General features: G+C 44.8%; 1 protein-coding gene across 1 annotated transcript in view; it reads right to left on the reverse strand.

Annotated features, from left to right (window-relative positions):
- JAZF1 (JAZF zinc finger 1) overlaps positions 1 to 24,573 on the reverse strand; it is a 294,384-nt gene that overhangs the window by 108,566 nt on the left and 161,245 nt on the right. Inside the window, exon 2 of the mRNA XM_075586850.1 lies at positions 22,914 to 22,986. Within this exon, the coding sequence (XP_075442965.1) occupies positions 22,914 to 22,986 (73 nt within the window). The remainder of the gene's footprint in view (positions 1 to 22,913; positions 22,987 to 24,573) is intronic.

A 24,573-nucleotide genomic window follows, 5' to 3' on the forward strand; every position in this document is an offset into this window, starting at 1 on the left:
ACGGCATAAGGGGCAATGAGGAGTCCGCGCATGCGCGATCCTGCCAATAGGTAGACCATAGAGGCCACCGTAGTTCAATAGGACGATCCACATTAGTAAATCCAAGATGGCGATGCGTTTCAGCATTTGCATGCGTGTCACAGCGGCGCGGTTTCGCGGGCAATGTTGCCCCTGCACGGGTGAGTTCATTTTAATTTTGATTTGTTTGGGTATATAAGGGGGTGGATTAGCATTCACTTATTGCACGTCCCTGAGGAAGGTCACGTTGAGTGGACCGAAACGTTGGAGGTGGTGCCATGTTACTTTGAATACAGCTTCATTGGAACTACTGGACTGTGTGCTGTCTCGTTTTTTCCGGACTCCAATCTGGTAAAATTCATTTTTTATATATATATATATATATATATATATATATATATATATATATATATATATATATATATATATATATATATATATATGTAACGGCTGGACCCCCCTTGTCTGACCCACCCAATCTCATATTAGCCCGTGTGGTCTAACCGGTCCCCATTACAAGGTCGTGTGTGGTGGTGCACCTGCTAGTAACAGGACTCCTGAGTCTCCCGCTTGGTGTTATAGAGGATGGCAGCAGGACAGGCATCTGAGGTAGTGGTTACGAGTCCAACTTACTTCATGTGCAGCGCCTCCACCTCATCAGGATCTATGCTTCCGCAGGGAGATGGTCCTGGTGAGGAACTCCTTCTCGGTGGTGACTGCCACTGCAGAGTAATCTCACACTCACACAGTGGGGGTATCTTTGAACTTGGCATCTTTATTGTAGAATGGGATGTAGCAGACTGCCCCATGCAGCTGCCGGCTCTAGCCGCACATCTCTCCGTGCTGTCCCTTTGCCAGGTACGCCCTCCCGTATTGAAGTGGGATTCCCGTTCTCCTAGGGAGATCACCACTGCGCCAGGTCCCTGGACACAGCGTGGCTTAGACAGACTTGATTGGTCACTCTGCTACCGCTAGTTACAGCACTAGGGTCACAAAAGTATTCCTCCAATCCCTTATGCAGGAGCATACATTTTACCAGCTGCTTCACACAACTGCTGGCTAACACAACACTAACTAACAGTGCTGTGCCCTTTATACCTCAGGGGGCAGGCGCATCTCTGATGTCACTATCCAGGGACTCAGAGCATACAGCCACTCCCTTCCTTACACAGGGCACCACACCAGGGTGTGAGGGAAAACCTCCATAACTACTGTTGGCAGGCCTCTATTTACCAGGACTTACTGCCAACAGGGAAGATGTACGCAGTCATTATTATGCATGGCTACATACTCCCCCTGGTTAATACCCACTGTCCCGGCTGGGACCTAAATTTGGTGTACCTTGCGCCAGGAAACACTGCAAAAGAACACACAAATAACATGGCAAACATCATCACATTGACATAATAATGCAAGCCCATCTCACTCACTGACCAGCAGAGAGCGCTAAAGAAAAAGCAGACCACTCTAATTGGGCACTCAATAATAATGTCGAGGATCTGGCTTCTTCACCTCCCGCCCCGCGGTATCATGCACAGTCACGCTGTATTCCCGTGGTAACCCTCGCTCGTTGCAATATACCACTTTGTGCATGTACACACTGCGTCCTATCTTCCAGACCCGCATAAGTTGGGACACCCTCTGCTCGGCCTGAATTCCTTTAATGGCTCTCCTTTAATGGCTCCCCCTTTATCTACGATATAGTACTGAATATCGGTTTTGAGCCACCTTTCTCTATTTTCCTCTATTTCTCTCATTAGAGGTTCCGGTACATATGGGTACTCAAGCCCATGCGACCTTTTATACTTAGCCGCAATAACCCGTTCAGCTCGGCAAGTCCTGGTTAACTTACTCTTGCCAGCCGATCCGGGCAGCACCCATGACAAGGGCTCATCTGCCTCTACCGGGTCCTCTAACCCTGCGGATCCCCTTGGGGTAATAAGGCCTGCCTGGATGCGATCCCACCTTACCCTTAGGGCCCTAAGGTATGCCTCGTCATCAAAGTCCCCGGCAGCCCACCAGTGATCAACCACCCCATCCCTTTCTAGGATAAATCGGGTGCGGTCGAACCAAGCGACATACCCCTCGTACAACGGGGCCCACCACCTAGTCTCCTTCCGTTCTTCGGAGCTAGGTTCTATAGACTCCTCTATTGACTCCTCATCAGGCCCACCCGAAGATACCCCGGACGTACCCTCAGATCGCCCCACTGGGCTCTTACTCTGTGACCAGTGTCCGCCCTCAATACCCAGCGCGCTATAACTCTCGCTGGCCATCGACCCATGTCGAGAAATCCTCCCTCCACCCTCCGATCCATCATCAGACATTCCCCAGTCCAGGCTTCCAGTCCGTTCTTGGATAGGACCCCGGGAACCCCCAGACAACCCTAAGCTAGAACTGGACCCGAATGAAATAGTGACGGGGACAGGGGCTTTAGCTAGGGCCTTGGGGCTAACCTTGGGTGTGGACGGGGTTTGGGGACGGGACCGAACCGTAGGTATAGGCAGGGTTACGACCTGCTCCCCAGCAATACCTGTCTCGGCTTCGGTACAAAGTCTCTCTTTCTCACCAGCAGCTGGGTTTCTTGCTCTCCGGCTCGAACGCCCATTCCGTCTGGCAGGAGGTGAACGACTTCCGCTGCTCGACCGTAGAGGCGCGATCATCTCCCACTCGATGCCGCTCTGGTCATCCGGAATCTCCTCCGCGCAGGCACGTGCTTCGACGCCATCTTGGGTTGGATCCCCAATCGGGATCTCTTCCTCCACGAGGACATCTGGCAACGCCCTTCTGCTGCGCGATCCAGTCTGGCTCTGGACTTGCTCTTCCTTCTCCTCCACCCCCTGGATCTGCAACAGGCACTGTGTTCTCTTAGCACCACGCAGGGTCGGGGTGGATCGACCTCCCTCCGATCCACTAGTCACCACGGCAGTGGGACTCCGGCGATCGGGTGGTCGCGGTACTGGAGATACTCTACTCCGCGTCTCTACACCACGGGGAATGGCATCTCTCCATGGCGTACCAATAGTATGACAGTCTCTTTCTCTGACCATCGCACTCGACAGCCCAGCACACTCCTCGTCCGAGGATCCCAACCCGCAGTTCGGTCTGGGCATCCCAATAGGAGACCGGCAATGGACTCCTCGGTGATCACCTCTCCGATGGTTGGGCTTCTCCGTCGGGAGCACCGAACCTGACTCTGACTCCGCGGGACCTGCACTCGCGTTCCATAGTGCTCCCGGCTGTTCGTCGATCGGCATCAGGACATTTCATGCTACTCCCACAGCTTGTACCGGTACAAAAGTGGTCATAGGCCACATGTACTGCTGTCCACAGTGGGGGCATCGGGCCTCGCTGCCCACGGCCCCGCCTGGCAGTCTGCACTGCAGGCAGAGACACACCACAGTCTCCACACCCTTCACACGGATGACCAGGAAGCCTCCTGGAGCCGAGTAGGGTTGTGTAGAGATCAACGGACTCTGGTCCACTTTATCAGCAACTTCAGCCATATTCACCAGCGGAGGCACTCGTTTCAGAGGTCTGTACTGGTCAATGGCTCTTCGCAACTGAAGGGCAGGGGCGGGTTTGGCAACCCCTCCTCCTTCCTTCTCCATCGATATCCGGTGGAACTGCAAACCACTCCCCCTGGTTGAGACTAGGGGGATGTCTCGTAGACTTGTAGGCTGACCCAGCACAGGTGCAGAGTGAGTCATAGTCCATGAGGGCGCGGCTCCAGCTTTCGCGCCAAACTCCCCATCGGGGTGGAGTTTTCTCGTTGGCGCCAATCCTGGCCAACAATTAGCAAACTGCAAAGTTGCAAGACTTTCTGCAGCATGCCCACGCGGTGTCCCGGGAAAGCGGGAACCGCCATTTTGGTAAGGATTGTCCTTTTTCCCATTTGAGGCAACGTCTGGCTGTTTGTCAATTGGGGTATAACAAAGTCCATTTCGTTCCTCCCATCGGATAACACTGTCATGCTCATTATTCTCAGGGGTATCATCCCGAGAACAAAAACATGATAAACACGGCTCAGCCACGGCTTTCACGCCATTCCACAACAAACTCACAAAAGTCTCTTCTGTAGCTTGTTCTTCGTCCACGCACAGTTCATATGCGTGTTCTTCCTCTGACCGCCATCCTGGACCTTCTACTCTGTGCAGATCCTCCATTCTGACGGTTCTCTCACCCTGCCATCCTGGACCTTCTGCTCTGTGCAGATCCTCCATTCCGACAGGTCTCTCTTGATCGTTGAACACTGATTTCCTGTACGTGGAGCTCCGCTCGGCGGGGCAGCTACCACATCCGTACAATAAACATGCCTTGTGCACCACCTTGTGTACCTAACGTAGATCTGACTCGTGTTTGCACTACCTCAGGCTAGGCTCACTCTTTCTGTGTCTACTGTAACACGTTCCTCCAGTCTGTGCTCCTTGGTAAGTGGTCTGGAATGGAGACTAGAGTACTCTGGCTCTTCCATGCAGTACTTTGGGCGTCGACCTACTGTTGGCTAGCCTAGTGCGGACCCTTCCAGAATTCCTGCCCTAAGTTACCAGTTTACCCCTTCAGGCGTCCCCCGCTAGCACTACCTCAAGGCGACTAGGACAGCAATAGCCCCCGGCTCCAGACTCACTAACCCCTAACGGATCCCAAGGCGTCTTTGCGGCATGCAGCTCCAGCATCTCCCTGACTACCCCTGGCTCCGTCCCACACAGCACAAAGTGGCAGCAGACACTCTCCCTGTTTCCTAGCGTGTGCCTAGCAAAAGCCTGTCCTGTTAACAGGTATCTCAGCAGCGCCTCCAATTGTAACGGCTGGACCCCCCTTGTCTGACCCACCCAATCTCATATTGGCCCGTGTGGTCTAACCGATCCCCATTACAAGGTTGTGTGTGGTGGTGCACCTGCTAGTAACAGGACTCCTGAGTCTCCCGCTTGGTGTTATAGAGGATGGCAGCAGGACAGGCATCTGAGGTAGTGGTTACGAGTCCAACTTACTTCATGTGCAGCGCCTCCACCTCATCAGGATCTATGCTTCCGCAGGGAGATGGTCCTGGTGAGGAACTCCTTCTCGGTGGTGACTGCCACTGCAGAGTAATCTCACACTCACACAGTGGGGGTATCTTTGAACTTGGCATCTTTATTGTAGAATGGGATGTAGCAGACTGCCCCATGCAGCTGCCGGCTCTAGCCGCACATCTCTCCGTGCTGTCCCTTTGCCAGGTACGCCCTCCCGTATTGAAGTGGGATTCCCGTTCTCCTAGGGAGATCACCACTGCGCCAGGTCCCTGGACACAGCGTGGCTTAGACAGACTTGATTGGTCACTCTGCTACCGCTAGTTACAGCACTAGGGTCACAAAAGTATTCCTCCAATCCCTTATGCAGGAGCATACATTTTACCAGCTGCTTCACACAACTGCTGGCTAACACAACACAAACTAACAGTGCTGTGCCCTTTATACCTCAGGGGGCAGGCGCATCTCTGATGTCACTATCCAGGGACTCAGAGCATACAGCCACTCCCTTCCTTACACAGGGCACCACACCAGGGTGTGAGGGAAAACCTCCATAACTACTGTTGGCAGGCCTCTATTTACCAGGACTTACTGCCAACAGGGAAGATGTACGCAGTCATTATTATGCATGGCTACATATATATATACACAAGAGGTGTGTAGGGAAGTATATGAGTATGTGGGATGCGGGGTGTATATATTTGGGGTGTGTGGGTGTATATGAAGGGTCGGAGGTGTATATGTGTGGGATGTATATACTGGTGGTATAGGGGTGTAATAGATGCAAGTGTACTGTACCTATTTTCAGCTGGCTAATGTTGGAGAGTATGTATATATAACCCCCATTTGCAGCTACCTTACTGCCACTGTGTCCACAGGCTAATCAGCATTAGTGCATATTCTGATTGGCCTATAGTCGCAGACAGGCAGAGTGGCGTGTGCAGGAGCAGCAGCAGGAATCTGGTACAGGCAGGTACAATGCTTCGGACCTGGTACACCATCAACGAAAACCGTACTATATTGGCCAAATGGGTACAGTATGAGGGTCAAAAATGATAGCCTCTGTGTTATACGTAGACGTCTCCAACCAACTGTAGCCCCTGTAAGTAAGAGCGGGCTACTTCTCCTTCTCCTACTGGAGTAAGCCCTGGTAAGGGCAGGCGCCAGTAGTAACCATGGGTTTTCCCCCCTTCAAGCCCTGCCTGGCATGATGGAGGCGGGCCCCCTGACTCTGTGCAGGCCTAGACAGAGGAGAGGTCCTGCTGACATCATGAGGGGCAGGGCTGACTCTATTTAGTGGCCAGTTCCTGTCAGTGACAGTTAGTTCTATGCTGTCCTGGGAGTTGGAGGAGTGAGAGCCATGCTGTCCTAGGAGCAGAGGAGAGTTTGGAGTGCGAGCCGAGCTAGAGTGGACCAATGCCCCTCACCCTGTTGAGGGGGGTGAGGGGAGAGATCTAGCCTCACCCATAGGGCCTACCCTGGGGTGAAGGCAGGGGTATTGCAGCCCCACCAGGCCATCCTGCCGGAGAACAGCCTGGAGGAGAGGAGAGGAGGAAAGAGGCCTGTACTCATCTAAAGTGTGGGGTGTTTTCGAACTGCTGTGTGCTGCTGCTGTGTGCTGCCAAGGATAAGCTGTATGAGAATAAAGAGACACTGCTTCTATTTTACCAAGACACTGTGTGTGTGTGATCTGGAGCATTCACCCTGGGACCAGGGTTCTTTCTCTGTAAGGGTCCAACCCCACATCCCTGGGGCTTATAGAGAATGGAGGCGCTTCACCACTAAAGAATGAAGGCGATTACCCCAGAAGCCTGGTCCTGTTGTCCCCAACACCAATGCGGGAGACTCAGGCCCTCCTGTTCCAAGCAGGTACGCACCACCCAAGTACACGTAGCCAGCCTCACTACACCCTAGATAGCCATCTGCGTCCACTTTGAAGTACAGTAGCATCTAAAGCAGAGCTGTCAAAGCTCAGTCCTTCGGAGTACAACCGGGCCACGTTTTGAGGGCAATACACACCCTGAGGCTTGCACAGTGATGGAGCTAGGTGAACTGATTGTTTGTTATTGTATGCTAAGAGATAATGGGGGAAAAGCAGGGTTGCAGACCTGTCTTGAGACATGAATGTGCTCACAAGTGAGATTTTCATGTGTTAATTACAGAATTTGTGAAAACCTGGCTTGCTGAAAGCCTTCGAGGACTAAGCTCGGACAGTCCTAACCTGAAGCACAGAGAAACTTTCCAGGACTATTCACCTGCAGGATTTACTACAGTACAGCTTCTGCGCCAAGAAAATGAAGTACATGCTACAATCTTTGAACATATTCATTATGGAAAGCCCAAGGACCTAGCTTGGCAATTTCCACCGGTAGACAGACAACTAAAGTGGTTGAATATTTTTTTTAGCTCTCAGACTTTGTTTTTCTTAATTTAAGTCTGGCTATTGTGCTGGATTTAAATTTATATTAAAGCTTATGTTAAAATGGAAAGATATTATTTTGACTATAAAATTTAAATGAGACTGCTTGAGCTGAAACAGATTTCAGCTGTAGCCGTCGGGTATTAACTAATTAAACTTTCAGAAGCCAATGTAGACTGGGGCTCCCCCAAAACAAACCAACTTCAATCCAAGGCCATATATTTTAATAACCATGGAGAGTATACCTTGCATACCTTTTCATAATCATTTCACAAAATGTATACACTTTTCAAAATGTTCACAATCAATAGGACTGCGCCAATTGTTTTGAACTGAAAGGCAGTGAATTCTAATTTAAAAAAAAAATGTACTGTAGTTATCACAAATATTTCTAGCATGCAGTTCAACAGCCACAATATATTATAGCATGATGAATTTTCTTACAATAAAACACAAAAAACTATATTAAAATGGCCCCATACTGTATAGCAATAGTAGCTGTGGTGCTATTCCATGTGGCTCTATTAGTGAATATGTTGTATGGTGTAATTAGATCTGTGCTTGTGCTGCCTTGGTGTGTTGTTTGTGTCCCCTGCTTTTCCCCTTTCTTTCCCCTATTGTTGGGCTCCTCCATTAGTGTGGGACACTGTTCTTTAGCATTACCTTGCATACATTGTCTCGCCATCTGTTGGTGTTTAGCATTACAGTTTTTTCCCTGAGTGCTGTGGGTATTGTTTCAATCTGTGTCCTTTGTGAGGATTTGGGAGATCCTCTTACCCGCGTGCACCATTTCGATATTTAAATCTTGATTCTATTGGTGCTGACAGACTTTCTATTTTGTATATGTTGTAAGGTGTCTTCCGACGTGTCTTATATAATCATGGTAAAGTACTGCTTAGTAGATATGGGCCGAGGAATCATAGAGAACTGATAAAGACGACATTACGCGTATCAGTAACAGAACAGTGCCCTCAACAGTCAGAACAACAATAAAAAATAAATAAAACCGCAGGTGATAAAAGCAGAAGAAAAGTGACCCAAGAATACAAATAACACTGTGGTAAACATAAAAGGGCAAAACGGGTATCAACCATCAAACATTAGTATTAGTCAAAAGCAAAAATAGAAAATACTAAGGTACTCTCTAGAGAGATATCCACTTTGCTGCACACCACCAAAAATTAAATTACTTTATTAATCGAGGGGTTACATAAAACATATATCCCTGTACAAAAGACAGTGATTAAAAATATATACAGCGTATAGCCGTAACTACCACCTAGGCTGCTTACTAGTACAGGTATGCATAATGCCAGGGTAAGCAGCACAGGAATGAATGGGCGATAGTGTGGAAATAACGTCTCAAACAGAAGTAAGCAAATGCGCCCAGGTAGATATTAATAACTCAATATAGGTATGTAACCGGGTCACATAGCAGCCAATATGGTGATCAGATAAGGTCACCAAGAAGGTGAACCTCAGAGGGAAAGGTAAAATGGCTGGTGATTGAGCCAATATGAATAACAAGCCTGAATATAAGCAGCACTTCACAGAACTGTTGGTGGGGTTAGTGTAGTAAATAACCAACCCAGATATCAAGAATAGGTATCCCAGCAATTGAGCCCCAGTATATAGATAGCACAGTGATAGTAATGAATGTGCCATCAGGGGTTAACAATTGCCAAATGTAGCAGAATCAATGCCCTGAAAGAGAGGGGAGAACCAGATGGATAGAAAATTGTACATCTGGAGAAATATATTCTGAGTATGCTGCAGGCTAAGAATTAACAATCTAAACCTCCAAAGTTCAAGGTAGCTAGTAGACGCCAGATAACATTAAAACATAATGGTGTATGATATCATAATTGACGTGCCCGACGCACGTTTCCCTCCAGCTATGGAGCTTCGTCAGGGGTATTAGCGAAGGGCTCAACAAGCAGACTATTTAAAGGGAGCGGTTGCTATGGTAATGAGTGCATCGCGCTAATTAGTGCTATTCGCGCATTTGTGAATTAGTACCGGCAATCGAGTGGTGCACATGTGTAGACAGATAGAATTATCTATCAGTCTTGTAGTGCGCAAGTGTAGGCTGTTCGTAAAGTCCCATCCACATTTTGTGTAATGCGCATGACATTAATCCAAAACCCAATTGGGCGCATGCGCAAGCTGATCAGCAATTGTGCATGGTGTGAGCAGATAGAAATTATGCTCCGATGGTTGGTGTGCATGTGTAGGCTGACAGAGTCAAAGCAGCAAATTTACATACACTACGCTTGCGCAGGGACTCTGGAATAGGGACAAGGTCGATAGTGCACAAGTGTAGGTAGTTTGTAACATCTTGTCCAAGGTCTACCTAATGTGCATGTGCAGGGACTTAACCCAAAACCTAGTAGATTATATAGTACATATTGCGCATGCGCAAGCTAATCAAGCATTACCAAGCGTGAGCAGATAGAAATTATGTTCAGATGTTTTGTGCGCCTGTGTAGCCTGATAGAGTAAAACAACGAACTTGCCTACACTGCACTTGCGCAAAAACTCCGAATTAGGGACAAGAACTAAGTGTTAAACGCATGCGTCACATGATTATAAAATCTGGCAAAAAATCGGGAGCCTAATATAAAGTGCTCACAAGGTTATGGACAAATCATAGGCACAAGAGACAGAAATGAAGCATACAACACAGATTGCTGTGTAGATGAATATGTAAAGCCACAATACGGTATAGTGCATGTGAATGTAGATGTACAACTGATAGATGATGAGGGGACATCAACCAGCAAGTAATTCCATAAACCAAAATGCCAGATAATGTGACATGTATGATGACTGTATTGCAATTAATGCAGACATCTATAAATGTTCAGGTCCCTTGGTGCTAATAAAAAGATATTACCACACAAAAAACATTACATTCTGACTATTAGTAACTGTGTTGCTGAGCTGAACATCAGAATAACAGACGGGAATATATATTGTATGTTACTATTTACCCTCATGGGTAAATGTATAATAGTAAGTCATATTTGGTACTTGACATAGTCACTACTGAGATAAATAATACTGATACACCCTCTATCTACTCCTTCCTGCTGCTGGGGATCTCCCCTAAGCCTGAAGCCAGACATACAAACCTGATCTCGCCCACGCCTCCCTGCCATCTCTTCCCCTGTAAATGGTGTAAAACTTCTAATTTTAATACTGACTAACCTTAAAACTCGCCTCACAAATCAAACATCCTTATAGCCTGCACTCATGGCTATTGTCCCACACTCACAGTCACTTCTACCACCCATTGCGGCCAAGCACTGCGATGTACAGCACTTATTCCCTCACCTGCTGTTTCTGTAAATTTCCCCTCAAACCTCTAAGGCCTCGTCCAGGGTAGGTAGAGGCACGCTGGTACTCCAGCGCAGAGCCCTGCTCGGCCGTGCTTTCCTGGCCGGCTAGGTGCGCGCGCATCTGGGGGCGCGGCCTCTACGTCACGGAGCTGGTTCGCCCTCATTGGCGAACCGCTCATGTGATGTGCTTGCGAGCGGAAAATTCAAATTTGCTCGCTCGGCAAGCGGCTGAGCGCCGAGCAGGCGCGCCCTCCCGCTCACGCAGGACACGTGCATTGTCGCAACGTGTCTATCGTGAGCGTGCACGCCCGCTCAGCGCCACCCTGGACGAGCCGTTAGATTGTAAGCTCTTCGGGGCAGGGATTTCCATTCCTAATGTCTGATTTTGCAGCACTTATTGTATTATTATAATTCCCTGTACTGTATTCTTTGTGAAGCGCTGAGTACACTTTTGGCGCTATATAAATAAAGACATACAATACAATACTGATATAAATATTAAAGTATAAATACAAGATCGGTCATATCATGGTGTGTTTCCAAAACAGATGTGTGGGAAAACCACATCATCATAACAATGGACTTTAAATATCATTCAGCCAATAAATTATACAGGGTGAACAGATATAAATTGGACAGAACGGAGATCAATCAATGAAGGGGTGAAGGTAAAACATTCATTGAAGCCATTAGGACTATGAGTCTTAAGTTTATAGATCCACTCGGCCTTAATGCGGAGTAGCATTTTGTCAGTATTACCACCTCTGCTTGGACACTTAAGATGGCATATGCCCGCAAATACTAAACAGTTCACGTCTCCGTTATGACACTGCGGTAGGTGCCTAGCGACTGGGGTGCCAGTTGCATGTTTAATAGAGTTGACATGTTCAAGAATACGTCACTTAGTTGTCGTGTGGTTTTACTCACATAACGTTTGCCACATATACACGTAATAAGATAGATGACGTTCGTAGTCCAATAGTTTATAAATGTGTCAACCGTAAACTGTTGTGTATGGCCGTGGTTAGTGAACGTCTTAGTTAGTAGGACATGTTTACATGCCTTGCAGCCCTGACATCTGAACATCCCTTTAGTGGGTGTACTGAGCCAATTCAAACTTTTAGGACGTTGATGATGGCTATGAACAAAGGTGATCCCTATGATTTTTAGAGCGTCTGCTCCTAATCGTCGGGGTAGGACCAAAGACTGCTTTGAGATCTGGATCAGAGAGCAACAAGTGCCAGTGCCCTGAGAAGATACGTTTCATGGTCCACCACCTTTTGTTATAGGTACCGACGCACCTAATTGTTTTGTCACTCCTCTTTATGGTATTATGACACAGAAGATCGTCTCTATTACTTTGCAATGCACGATAAGATCGCTTGATGTTATTACTATTATAACCATGAGCCGAGAACCGATCTCTCAATTCCTTAGATTGACTATGGAATTCTTGTAGAGTGGAACAAGAAGATATTGTCCAGTCGGTATTCCTGCAATCAATGGAGGGTGATGTTGGCTCTGGGCTAACAGCAAACTATTAGTAGCCGTGTTTTTCCGGTATACCTTCGTTTGTATATTTTTGTCATTATCGACATAGTTAAACAAGTCAAGGTAGGTGATGGATTCCCGGCTGATTGCAGTAGTGATTCGTAGATTTAGAGTGTTATTGTTGAGACAATCAACAAAGGTGGAGAACAGAGTACAGGGACCTTAACATAGAATAAGGATGCCATCTAGGTATCTGATCCACAAATCAATGTGTTTAGTATACATAGATAACTCGTCACAGAAAACATGGGTGTATTCCCACCAGCCAAGGTCCAGATTGGCATATGTAGGTGCACATGCAGTGCTCATAGCTGTACCTTGGATATGGTGGTAATAACTGCCATCAAATACAAAATAATTACAGGTATTTGTTAAAACATAATTCAAGAGTTCTATGGTGAACTGGTTATATTTATTGAATCTAGAATCTTTAGCTGACAGGAAATGAGCAACTGCTGCGAAGCCATTATGATGTATTAAACTTGTATATAACGACTCTACATCTAAACTGGCCAACATAGTGTCCGGGATAACAGTGATACCACTGAGTCTATTAAGGGTGCCCTTAGTGTCCTGAATCTAGGATAGTAAGCTGGTGACAAAGTTACGTAATATCTTGCCAACAGACACTGCAGCCCCCAGTGAGACAGTTATTACCGGACACTATAGGTTGGACACGTGAGTGCTGTTGGTTGGCTGTTTGATAGGCTGTAGAAAGTCACCACTATTGGCGCTTTAGGGAGCACAAAGTCATATTCCTGTCTCGTAATCAGTTCGTCATCTAGTCCCTTGAGCAGAATGGCAGTTAGTTCTGGTTCACAACAATAGAGTACAGTGATGGGTACGTACGAAGGTGGATTCCTTGCATAGATACCCAATATACTAAGAATTCAATGTTATCAGCAACAATAAAATAATCTTTCAGTCATTCTCTCACCTTGGATAACCATCTATCCACTGATATTAAAAGTAAATGTGTATTTACACCAAAACTGGGAACATTAACCCTAGGTACACTAGTGTCTGAATCTCTTTCAGTCCATATTTTTCCTGACACTACTCTGACTCAGAACGGGAGATATTAGCATCTCTATAGATATATTGATACACTATTATAACAGTAGAGAGTGCACTATTTATTGAGCTGTTCTTGACCCCTATGGGGGCTTCTTGTGTGATGTTTATCAATTCCCTTTGGTGCATCAACTCCTGGATTGACACAATGGGTTGAGCGAGGGGCTTATTTTGTTTTAGACTTTCACTATTACAAACATATACTGACATTATTTTGACAAAGTATGACTTACTTATAACAACTTTTTTCTTCGTTTAAATGAACATAGTTAATATACATTTTAAAAAGAAGACCCGACACCCATCTTCATAGCCTCTGTATATGTGAGCACAACATCCACTTCTTTACTCGTTCATGCTTTTGCACCATCTATTTATTACAAAATAGATTGAGCGATTTCAAATGTGCCCTAGAGAACATGAATCTTACGCATGCAGAGGGGCGTCAGTGAATTCACTAAGCAGCCATATGCCCAGGCCATACTTGAAAACGAAAGGTAACTCTCAATGTATTACTTCCTGGTAAAACATTTTTATAAATAAATAATATACATTTATTTTCTATACAAAGCAACAGAACATCCTTTATTAGAAGAAACAAATAATGTGAAATAACTTTTTAAAGGAACAACATTCCTTGGGATAAAGTATCTATCGTCTAAATGTAGCATAGGTTGAACTTAATGGACATACTGTACAGTATGTCTTTTTTCAACCTCATCTACTATGTAACTTTCTATGTAACATTACAGCACTTTAATCCAGAACCCACAACATTCTCCATATGGTCCTCATGAATTGATCAAATTGGCCATTGTCGTCACAGGACCATTTTGTAACATTTTTTCCTTCACTCCCAATTTACCCTTTTTGATCTTTACTACTGAGATGAAAAAGTTCCAAGCGTTTTTATCAACTTCAGGAAAGATACATTTTGGTAAGCCTAATATCTGATAAAAAGGGAGAAAATCAAGTAATATACATAAATCCTTCAGGTACACAATATATCTCCCCTTTCCCCTAACATATGATTCATTTCTGCACATCTTGTTTGAATTTATCCTCGGAGTTCTGTCTTTGGCTAGTTCACAGAGAGCTCAGATAGCAGAATGCAGAGGTTTTACTTCATGAATAAAAACACATGATCAGCGCAGCCACCACCAAACATAAAACTAGGGAGACGCAGAAATGATTATCTGGTGAGAGATGTGTGGCTTTGATCCATCAGTTTCTGCAACTTGTCAAACAAATTCAATCCAGCTCCTATCCAAGGCCTACATTGATTTTCCTATTTCCATTTCTGGGCCTTCCCATTGGTGAAAGGCTTTCTTAGACAAGCACACATATCGCCATATAAAGAGGTAATCCAAGCAGAAACGTAAAAAAAAAACTAAAACTAAAAAAAAAAAAAACTTTTTTTTGTGTTAATATATGCAGCCTTTGATTACCTTTATTGAAAACTAATTACCTAAGCTGCCGATCGATTCGCTCTCCCGTGATTGATCAGCAAAGATCCTGCTTCCCAGCGTGCACTAAATGGCTGCCTACAGTATCTGTTTCAATCAATCCTTCAGTCAGTGTAACACAGTGGGTGATGTGTGTGATTGGGACACATATAAGGGCCTATGCTCGTAGCCTTCATAAACCAACTCGCTCGGCCTGTTACGCCGCCAGTTTTTTGTGTGTTGTTATCACGGTATGCAGAAAGCCTCGAATACCTGCGATAACAAAATGCCCAAAACTGGCAAGGAGCCTGCGACGTGATGTTTGCTTCTCTTGAAAGGGCTCACCCGGCGATCTGCAGCGATCTGGCCCAGCTGCACAGAGAGAGCCACCTCTCCCTGCGCATATCTCACCAGCGATCGCAGGCTTTTAATAAAAATGTCAATACTAGTGTCCGTGAGCAGAAGGTCTCCGGAGCAGAACAGCATTGAGGAGAGCAGAACCCTGCTTCCCGAGATACAGGCCCCGTTATGGGGTGCCGGTATCTCCTATGCATTTTAATGTCTCACGTCACGTGATCGTGGGATTTAAATGCATAGGAGATACCGGCACCCCATAACGGGGCCTGTATATTGGAAAGCAGGGGTCCCCAGACCTCAAAACAACATGGATCTGCACCGGAGATCTTCTGCTCTCGTACACTAGTATTTAATTTTTTTAAATTAAAACAGCTTCATTACCTTAGCGGCGAGCCCCTAAGGCAATGAAGGGGTTAACTACCTGTGCCCGGTTTATTGTGGGTAGTGGGGATGGCTGAAGGTATTTGGCCCCTGGTGGGTGTATAGGCCTTGGGGGGGGGGTGGGTTGCGGGTGGAGTTAACCCCTTCATTACCTTAGTGGTTAATACCGCTGTGAAGGGGTTAACCCCTCACCCCTACCACCAGGTAGGCCTAAACATCCATCCTTGGAACTACTACCCCCTTCACCCAATCCCTCTATCCACAATAAATAAAAATAAACACAACAAGCCTACTACCCACCTCCTCTACCCCCAACAACCCCCCCCCCCAACACATACAGTACAGTAAAGGGGCAAAATAACTATTATCCACATATGGATAATAACTCATTTGTCCATTCAAAAAACAAACATTTGCCAGCCAGCATAAATAAGTAAATACAACCATCTACTTACCCCTGCCATCATGAAGGGCGTCCTCGTCACCATACTCCAGGTCCATGTCCTCCGTTGGCAGCAAGAGTACAAGAAAAAATAAAATCTAATGACCCCTAACCCCTTAACCAACTTAGTGGTTAATAACCGCTATAGTAATTAAGGGGTTAACCCACCCTCCCCCACTACTCACCCGGGAGGCCTAACCACCCATCCCGGGCCCACTATACTCACCCACTATCCATTGATTGGCACACTGGTACATCATGCCCATATAATATAGGCATGATAAGCCATTATAGCAGTCAATGGTCAACCTAATACAAATCATTAACGCCCAAAATACACAGGAATAAAAGAAATACACAAGCACCTAAACACCCCAACAATAAAAGAACTTAAAAGCCTAATAGTACACATTAATAAAATGTATCTATCACCAAAAAAGCAAAATAATTAAAATTATGTTATTCCAAAACATAAGAATACAATTAAACACCTATCCAACCAATTCAAGAAATAAAAGCACTAGCCAACAAATTAATTAAATCAATAAAACCACTAGCCAACAAAACAATTCATTAATTTAAACTGCTAACCAAGCCTAAAATGTACTAACAACAAGCCACCCAAATTCCAAACAATTTAATCAAAACAATAAACAGAAATAAAAAAATTATCAATCAATTCAAAACAAGCATTTTCCAAAAAATGTATTGCCTGTCAATGTATTTATCTGTACCTAAAGGAGCACAGATTAATACATTAGCAGTCAATGGGCAATGAAAAACATATAAATAAATAAATACAATAAAAAACCTGAAAAAAAGAAATTTACATACATTCAATATTTATCTTACCTTTAGAAGTCTTCACCCTCCAAATCCCGGAGTATCAGGAAGCTCTCGACCAGCGACATCATCACCCGCAATCCGTCTCCATCCACCTTGAAGAACAGCATCAGGTACCAAAATCTTTTTTCTTAATCTTTTTTCTCCTTGTATCTTCATCTGTCATTATTTTCTTCTTTTCTTTAATCTTCTATCTTCTTTCTTTCAATCCAAAACCCCATGGTAAATCCAAAATGGATGTTGCCATGTCGAGATCTTCCGTTAAAATGAGACGTACAGGCCTTATACAGTATAGGACCTGTGACGTCACAGTTTAGGGTCAGATGGTACAGCTCCCATCCAATTGGACGCTGTATCATGTTACCGTCTTAAAAAAAACCCCAATTATTAAGGATGTGACGTAATCTCCAAGGGAGGTATGTCACATCCTTAAAACCACATGGCTCATATCACATGGTATTACAGCCAACGGTAGTGAAGCCAATACCATTTGTTCCTGTACCATGTGATATGTTCCGTTAGTTAAAAGGATGTGACATCATCCCTTAAAGTGATGTCACATCCTTTTTACTCATGGAACATTTCACATGGTACCGGAACAATGGGATTGTCTTCAATCCCATTGGCTGTAATACCATGTGATATGAGCCATGTGGTTTTAAGGATGTGACGTACCTTCCTTGGAGATTACGTCACATCCTTAAAAAAAAAAAAAAAAAGACGGGCACATGATATAGCGTCCAATCGAATGGGAGCTGTACCATCTGATCCTAAAATGTGACATCACAGGCCCTATATAAGGCCTGTACGTCTCATTTTAGCAGAAGATCTCGACATGGAGCAATAAGGACAGATGAAGATAGAAGAAGGAGAAAGATGGTGTAAGAAAGAAGATTTTGGTACCTGATGTTGTTCTTAAAGGTGGATGGAGACGTCGTGGGTCGAGAGCTTCCTGATACCCGGGATTCAGAGGTGAAGACTTCTAAAGGTAAGATAAATATTGAAAGTATGTAAATGTCTGTCATGGGAGAGGGGGTTTGGCCCGGGATTAAAGGGGTTACACCCCATTTGGCCACCCCCTGCTCTCACTTGGGAGGCAAGGGGTTAACTGGACTGTGGTCCAGTAATGTGTTTTTACCTTGCTTCAGAATCCAACTGTTTATTCCCCTGTAAAAATGTATTGTCTCATCCCAGTGTTTGCACCAACACATACACTAGGGTTGATGCGGGAGGGAAGGGGTTAATGTTAATTCAGTGATTATAGCCCTATGTTCCCTTTTCTCGCCTTTTCAGGCTCCAGTTTGCAGCCTTCCATAGGTCGCCATTGAGACTCCATGCATTCCAATGGTAGAAGTAGCGGCTTTGGACCTGTTTTCCAGCGACGACCAGCAGGTGGCGTCCGAGAGGAGGAGCGGCGGTTTCCCATTGTAAGTCAATGGGGCCTTTGACTTCAATGGGGATTCCTCGACGCCGGCCTCCAGGAACAGGTTGGCAGCCATCCAAACCGCAGACCGCAAAAGCGGATACAATGTCTTTGAAAAGAGCTTTATCACTTGGTTCAAGTTCAATGACAATTGGCGTGGGAATCTTAGGTTCTAGGGCACCTGGGAATAAAATTCTTTTTGCCCCTAGCCCCTAGGAGCCCCCCCACACGACCCCCATTGATTCCAATGGGGAAAAGCCGCATGGCGTGAAAACTGCTAAGTCCGAAATGATGAAAAGTGTAAGTCCATATCTCCGGTTCTGGAAGGACGAGAGGGCTGGGATTTGGGTGGCATGTAGCCAAGGTTCCGGCATGAATGCATGGCCATTCCCAGCCCTCTCCGAACAACCAGACGGAGTGTGGGCAAATGTAAAGATTTTTGGTTTTTCCATAGACTTCAATGGCGGCGTCTCCCCATTGAAAGTCTATGGCGGGGAACCCCATGGACTTTGGCGGCGGAACCCGTTGATTTCAATGGGGAAAGAGTGAAAAGCAGAGATTCATTTTTAAAGGGAAGAATCCTGTATTTTAAAAGTGTTTTTACCTGCATTTGTGTATCTCCGGTTCTGGGGGTCGCAGAGGGCTGAGAATTGGGCACAATGAAGATACAGTTCCGGCAAGAAAAGCTGGCAAGTATCAGTCCACTGGGCCCAACGGAACCGATTATATTAATATGTGAAGATTTTAAACTGTGAATGGTATTTTGGGTCTGGTATGAGAACGCAGAGCCCATCTGCTATGTTAATAGGTCAGGAGGGCAGACAAATGGTTTAGCATAAGCCCTCTGATCAAAGGTTGACCGCTCTGATTGTATACACTAGGGCGGAAGAACAAAGGGGCTGAGTGGTCTGTAATTGTCATAGTTCACACTTGCAGATGAGGGAGATTCTACTTCAAAGGAGTCCACTAGCCACCCAGGCGCCTCTAGGTTGAGAGATGGGACTGGGATTGTATATAAACGAGGCTCAGCCTATACTCATTGTCTTTGTGTCATTCTGAGATTGCTGCATGAACTGCTAATCAAGATTTCTGATTATTTCATCATTCCAATTCTAAGTAAGTGCCTATTTTGTCTGTTATTTGTATATCTCGTGTGTTCACCTTTTTCAAGGAATAAATTATATTTTATCATATCTCAGCCGTGTTCAGTTCAACCCAGGTATTTTGGTGTATATTATAGCTTGTCATAAAGTTATCGTGACAATGTCTTTTTTCAGGGTTTTTTTTAATTGTATTTATTTTTATGTTTTTCATTGCCCATTGACTGCTAATGTATCTGTGCCCAGGGTACAGATAAATATATTGACAGACAATGCATTTTTTTTGGCAAATGCTTGTTTTGAATTGATTGGTATTTTTTCTATTTCTATTTATTGTTTTGATTAAATTATTTGGAATTTGGATGGCTTGTTTTTAGTACATTTTAGGGCTGGTTAGCGGTTTAAATTAATTAATTGTTTTGTTGGCTAGTGGTTTTATTGATTTAATTGATTTGTTGGCTTGTGCATTTATTTCTTGAATTGGTTGGATAGGTGTTTATTTAATTGTATTCTTATGTTTTGGAATAACATCATTTAAATTATTTTGCTGTTTTCGTGATAGATACATTTTATTCATGTGTACTATTAGGCTTTTTAGTTCTTTTATTGTTGGGGTGTTTAGGTGCTTGTGTATTTCTTTTATTCTTGTATTTTTGGCATTAATGCTTTGTATTAGGTTGACCATTGACTGCTATAGTGGCTTATCATGCCCATTTTATATGGGCATGATGTACCAGTTTGCCAATCAATGGGTAGAGGGTGGGTATAGTGGCCCTTAGGTGGGTGGTTAGGCATCCAGGTTGGGTAGCGGGGGAGGGTGGTTTAACCCCTTAATTACTATAGCGGTTATTAGTAGCTAAGGTGATTAAGGGCCATTAGATTGTATTTTTTTCTTGTACTCTTGCTGCCAACGGAGGACATAGACCTGGAGTATGCCAACGAGGGCACCCTTCATGATGGCAGGGGTAAGTAGAAAGTTTTATTTACTTTATTTATGCTGGCTGGCTAATGTTTGATTTTGAATGGGCAAATTAGCTATTATCCATATCTGGATAATAGTTATTTTGCCCATTACTGTACTGTATGTGTTGGGGGGGGGGGGGAATTGTTGGGAGCAGAGGCGGTGGGTAGTAGGGTTGTTGTGTTTATTTTTGTTTATTGTGGGTAGAGGGGTTGGGTGAAGGTGTGAAGGGGGTAGTAGCCCCAAGGATGGATGTTTAGGCCTACCGGGTGGTAGCGAAAGGGGTTAACCCTTCATTACCATAGCGGTATTAACCACTAAGATAATTAAGGGGTTAATTCCACCCGCAACCCCCCCGCCCCGCAAGGCCTAAACAACCACCAAGGGCCAAATACCACCTTCACCCACCCCATGCCCACAATAAACCGAGCACTGGTAGTTAACCCCTTCATTGCCTTAGCGGTTAGCCGCTAAGGTAACGAAGCTGCTTGTAAATGCATTTTTCCTGCATCTGATAATGCTGGGGGCCTCCAATGCTGGTATTAATGTGCATCAGCTCCGGAGTCCCTCTCTCGCCGCCGGCCCTGAAACTTTTTGGCAGCTTCATGCCAACTTTTTGGGGAAGAAATCGACATTCTAGAACCTCGATAAGCCTCGATAAGCTTATCAAGGCTACTAGAATTGCTTGATTTTCAAAACTGGCGATAAGTGGCTTCTCGCTGCTCACTTGGTGATTTGTTTTTGACGGCTGAAAAAATTTGCGATTCATTCCACTTATCGAGTCTTTCAGAATCGCTGTAGACATTTTTGGGCGATAACAGCTAAAAAGCCTCGATAAGTGGGTTATAAAGGCTATTAGCATAGGCCCCAGAGTGTTTGTTAATGTTGCGTCATCCGCTGACTTATGCGCAGAGCTGGTCATTCACAGGGAGAGCCGTCCCCTTCAATGCATTCGCAGAAGCTTTAGCCACAGCCAGTGCTTGCGCAGCAGCTGTCGCGCGCCTCCCCAGTAGCCGTCGGCTCGGTGCACATGCGCAGTTTATTTATTTATTTATAAAATATTTTACCAGGAAGTAATACATTGAGAGTTACCTCTCGTTTTCAAGTATGTCCTGGGCACAGAGTAAAACAAATAGTACATGGTTACAAATACATTTACATAAATGAACAGGGTATACATTATATACAAGACATTGCGTGCACAGTTAAAGAAAATATATATTATGAGCGTATGAAACAGTTACAGACCAGGTTAAAATGTGAGACAGCCTTAGATTTGAAAGAACTTAAACTGGTGGTGGATGTGAGAGTCTCTGGTAGGTTGTTCCAGTTTTGGGGTGCACGGAAGGAGAAGGAGGAACGTCCGGATACTTTGTTGAGCCTTGGGACCATGAATAGTCTTTTGGAGTCTGATCTCAGGTGATAAGTGCTGCAAGTGGTAGGGGTGAGGAGCTTGTTCAGGTAGCTGGGTAGCTTGCCCATGAAGAATTTAAAGGCAAGACAGGAAAGGTGAACTTTGCGCCTAGACTCTAGTGTTGACCAATCTAGTTCTTTGAGCATTTCGCAGTGATGTGTGTTGTACAGAGGCGACCAGATTTATTTGAGTGCGGCTAGCTCCGCAAGCCTGGGGATGCCCCGGCATGCTAGCCACACTCCCTCGGCGTGCCGCGCATCATCGACGCGCGGTCACGCGTCATCGGGAGCCGGCGCCCCCTGCCCGCGATGTGGGGGACGGCGGCAGGGGGTTCCGGGGGACCCAGCGGACCCAGCAGCGGGAGGGAGAAAGCCCCGATCGGAGGGCGCTCCTGAGCGGCTTCGGCGCGCGCCAGGCACATCCCGGCACGCGCCTGGTTACTGCTGCGGCCGAGACCGGGCAAATGCTCGAATAAACTCGGCCGCAGCAGTAGTTGCATTGGAGAACAAAACGACAAATTGAATTGTAGAGGGTGTCAAGTTTGCTAAGGTGGGTTTGAGGAGCCGAGCCATATACTATGTCTCCATAGTCAATAATTGGCATTAGCATCTGCTGTGCGATACGCTTTCTGACCAGGAGACTTAGGGAGGATTTGTTCCTGTAAAGTACCCCTAGCTCAGCGCGCATGCGCAGAAACCGGCTCAGCGCGCATGTGCAGGTGCAACAATTCCCCCCCCCCACTTTGGAAAATACACACAAACACAAAGCTGCACACACACACACACACACACACACACACAAGGGATTCACAGTATAAATATAGAAGTGCAAATAGCTAAAAGGGGATGTGTGCCGGGCACGTGCATTCTTAGTCAAACTTCTTTCTGTTTTGGCACTGAAATTGTGTTTTAATTTTTAATTAAAGAAAATCACCATCACAAATACAATTTCTGTGACACAACAGTGACAAAAGACAAAGAAGTTTCAGTTAAAATGCGTGTGCTCGGCACAAACACATTTTTTTTAAATTAAAGTTGCCATGTCATATAAGTTACTTTTTTTATCGTCAGTATAAAAAAAAGCTTTTTAGTATCATATATAAACATTTATTTTACCTAAGGAAAAACAAACTTACTTATTGATGTAACTCAAAGCCACATACGTAGGTTGTTGCAGTTCCTGCTTCTCAAGGACCCGTGGATCTGTATCTGTAATACAAACAGCCCTGTGAGCACGTGTTTCCCTTAAAAATAAAGAATAAACATTTAAAACAAACAACGTGGACCAAGTAGATGGATATGATTCTCACGGGATGCAGATTACACCTTCTAAACCCCTTCAGTGCTACAGGTACTCATCAATGCATTTAAGGTGCAACCTAACTAGTGCCGGACTTATGCATAGGATAACTAAGTTACAGCTTAGGGTCTCACAATAAGAGGGGCCTCAAAAATAGAAAAAAGGGAATGCATTTCAAGTTTTAAATCGGATGATAAATAAAGAAGTTATGGAAAAAAGAAGATTTTCTATAAATATGGAAATTTTCTTTTAAATATGACCCTAAGCATCATGTGCATCAAAGGTGACAAACTTAATTGATGGGACATCATCAATGACTTTGCGCTATAAAAATCACACAATAAAATGTGTTAATATTCAAATGAATGTGATGTGCAAACACTGTACATTTTAGCTTCATGCTGTCATCTTTGTATAGAACAATGCTAGTACAGTATAATGCTTTCATTCATTTCAGTTTCATGTTTATATTTTCAATGGTTCCTTCAGTCAGAATAATAAATCTATTTTTAATTTTTGGGGCCTCTTAAACTTGACAGTGCTTAGGGCCTCAGAAGGTCAAAGGCCGGCCCTGAGCCTAACCTCCTGTATGACTAAATGAAACGAATGATTGCAATGTTTAGTGGGCTGTATCTAAGTGATTGGCGCCTTTTCTTGAATAAAATTAGACAAGTAAGGACATTTTGTAATCATTTGAAAAGTTTGTTCAACAAATGTTTGATAACATTGTACCCTGAAGTTTTAGAAGGGCAATATTTTCTTTGTCCTGCCTTACCTTACCCTTCCCCAAGTGGCTGTTTAAAAAAGAGTGGAGGCGTGACCACATCTCGTTACCTATTCACTGATGGGGAGCAAACAATATGGACAGTCCCCCTATAGTGCCTGCTATATTACTAAGGTAATATTATCTATTGTTACAGTTTGCAGTTCTGGGAATATTGGCCACCAATGATCACAAACAGCAAAGTGCTGCAAAGACCTTCCCCAGCTGGGTAGGTCGGCTAAAGCCTGCTATAGAAATCAAAGGACGCTCAGTATAACCCCACTCATTAAAAATGGCATTAAGAGTTGAATTAAAAAAAAAAAGGTAGTAAGTATTATCTGATACCACAGAACTGATTTATTTAAAAAATAAACCATACACGTAGGATATTGCACGGATTGCTCCTTTAATGCACTTTCATCCTACGTAGGACGGCCCCACGGTAGCCAGGATTTAACCCATTAAACATACTAATGCCGCTACTTCACTTTGGTTATAAATGGGATTGATCCATGTACAGTATGTCACCTTTGAGCTAAATGCTGATCAGCCCCATCAATAAGAAGATATTGTATTTCCATGCACAGGAATGTCATCCATCAGCAGTGGCATTATTTCCATGTCAGGCAGTTTTCCTGTAAATACTATTCTCAGAAAGTTCTTTACCAGTGTTTTGTTAACAAAGTCTCCAACAACTAAACTAAAAAAAAAAAAATACATTTGTGTTATTCCT

Source organism: Ascaphus truei, chromosome 2 (genome assembly GCF_040206685.1).
Source record: "Ascaphus truei isolate aAscTru1 chromosome 2, aAscTru1.hap1, whole genome shotgun sequence".
Classification (NCBI taxonomy): domain Eukaryota; kingdom Metazoa; phylum Chordata; class Amphibia; order Anura; family Ascaphidae; genus Ascaphus; species Ascaphus truei.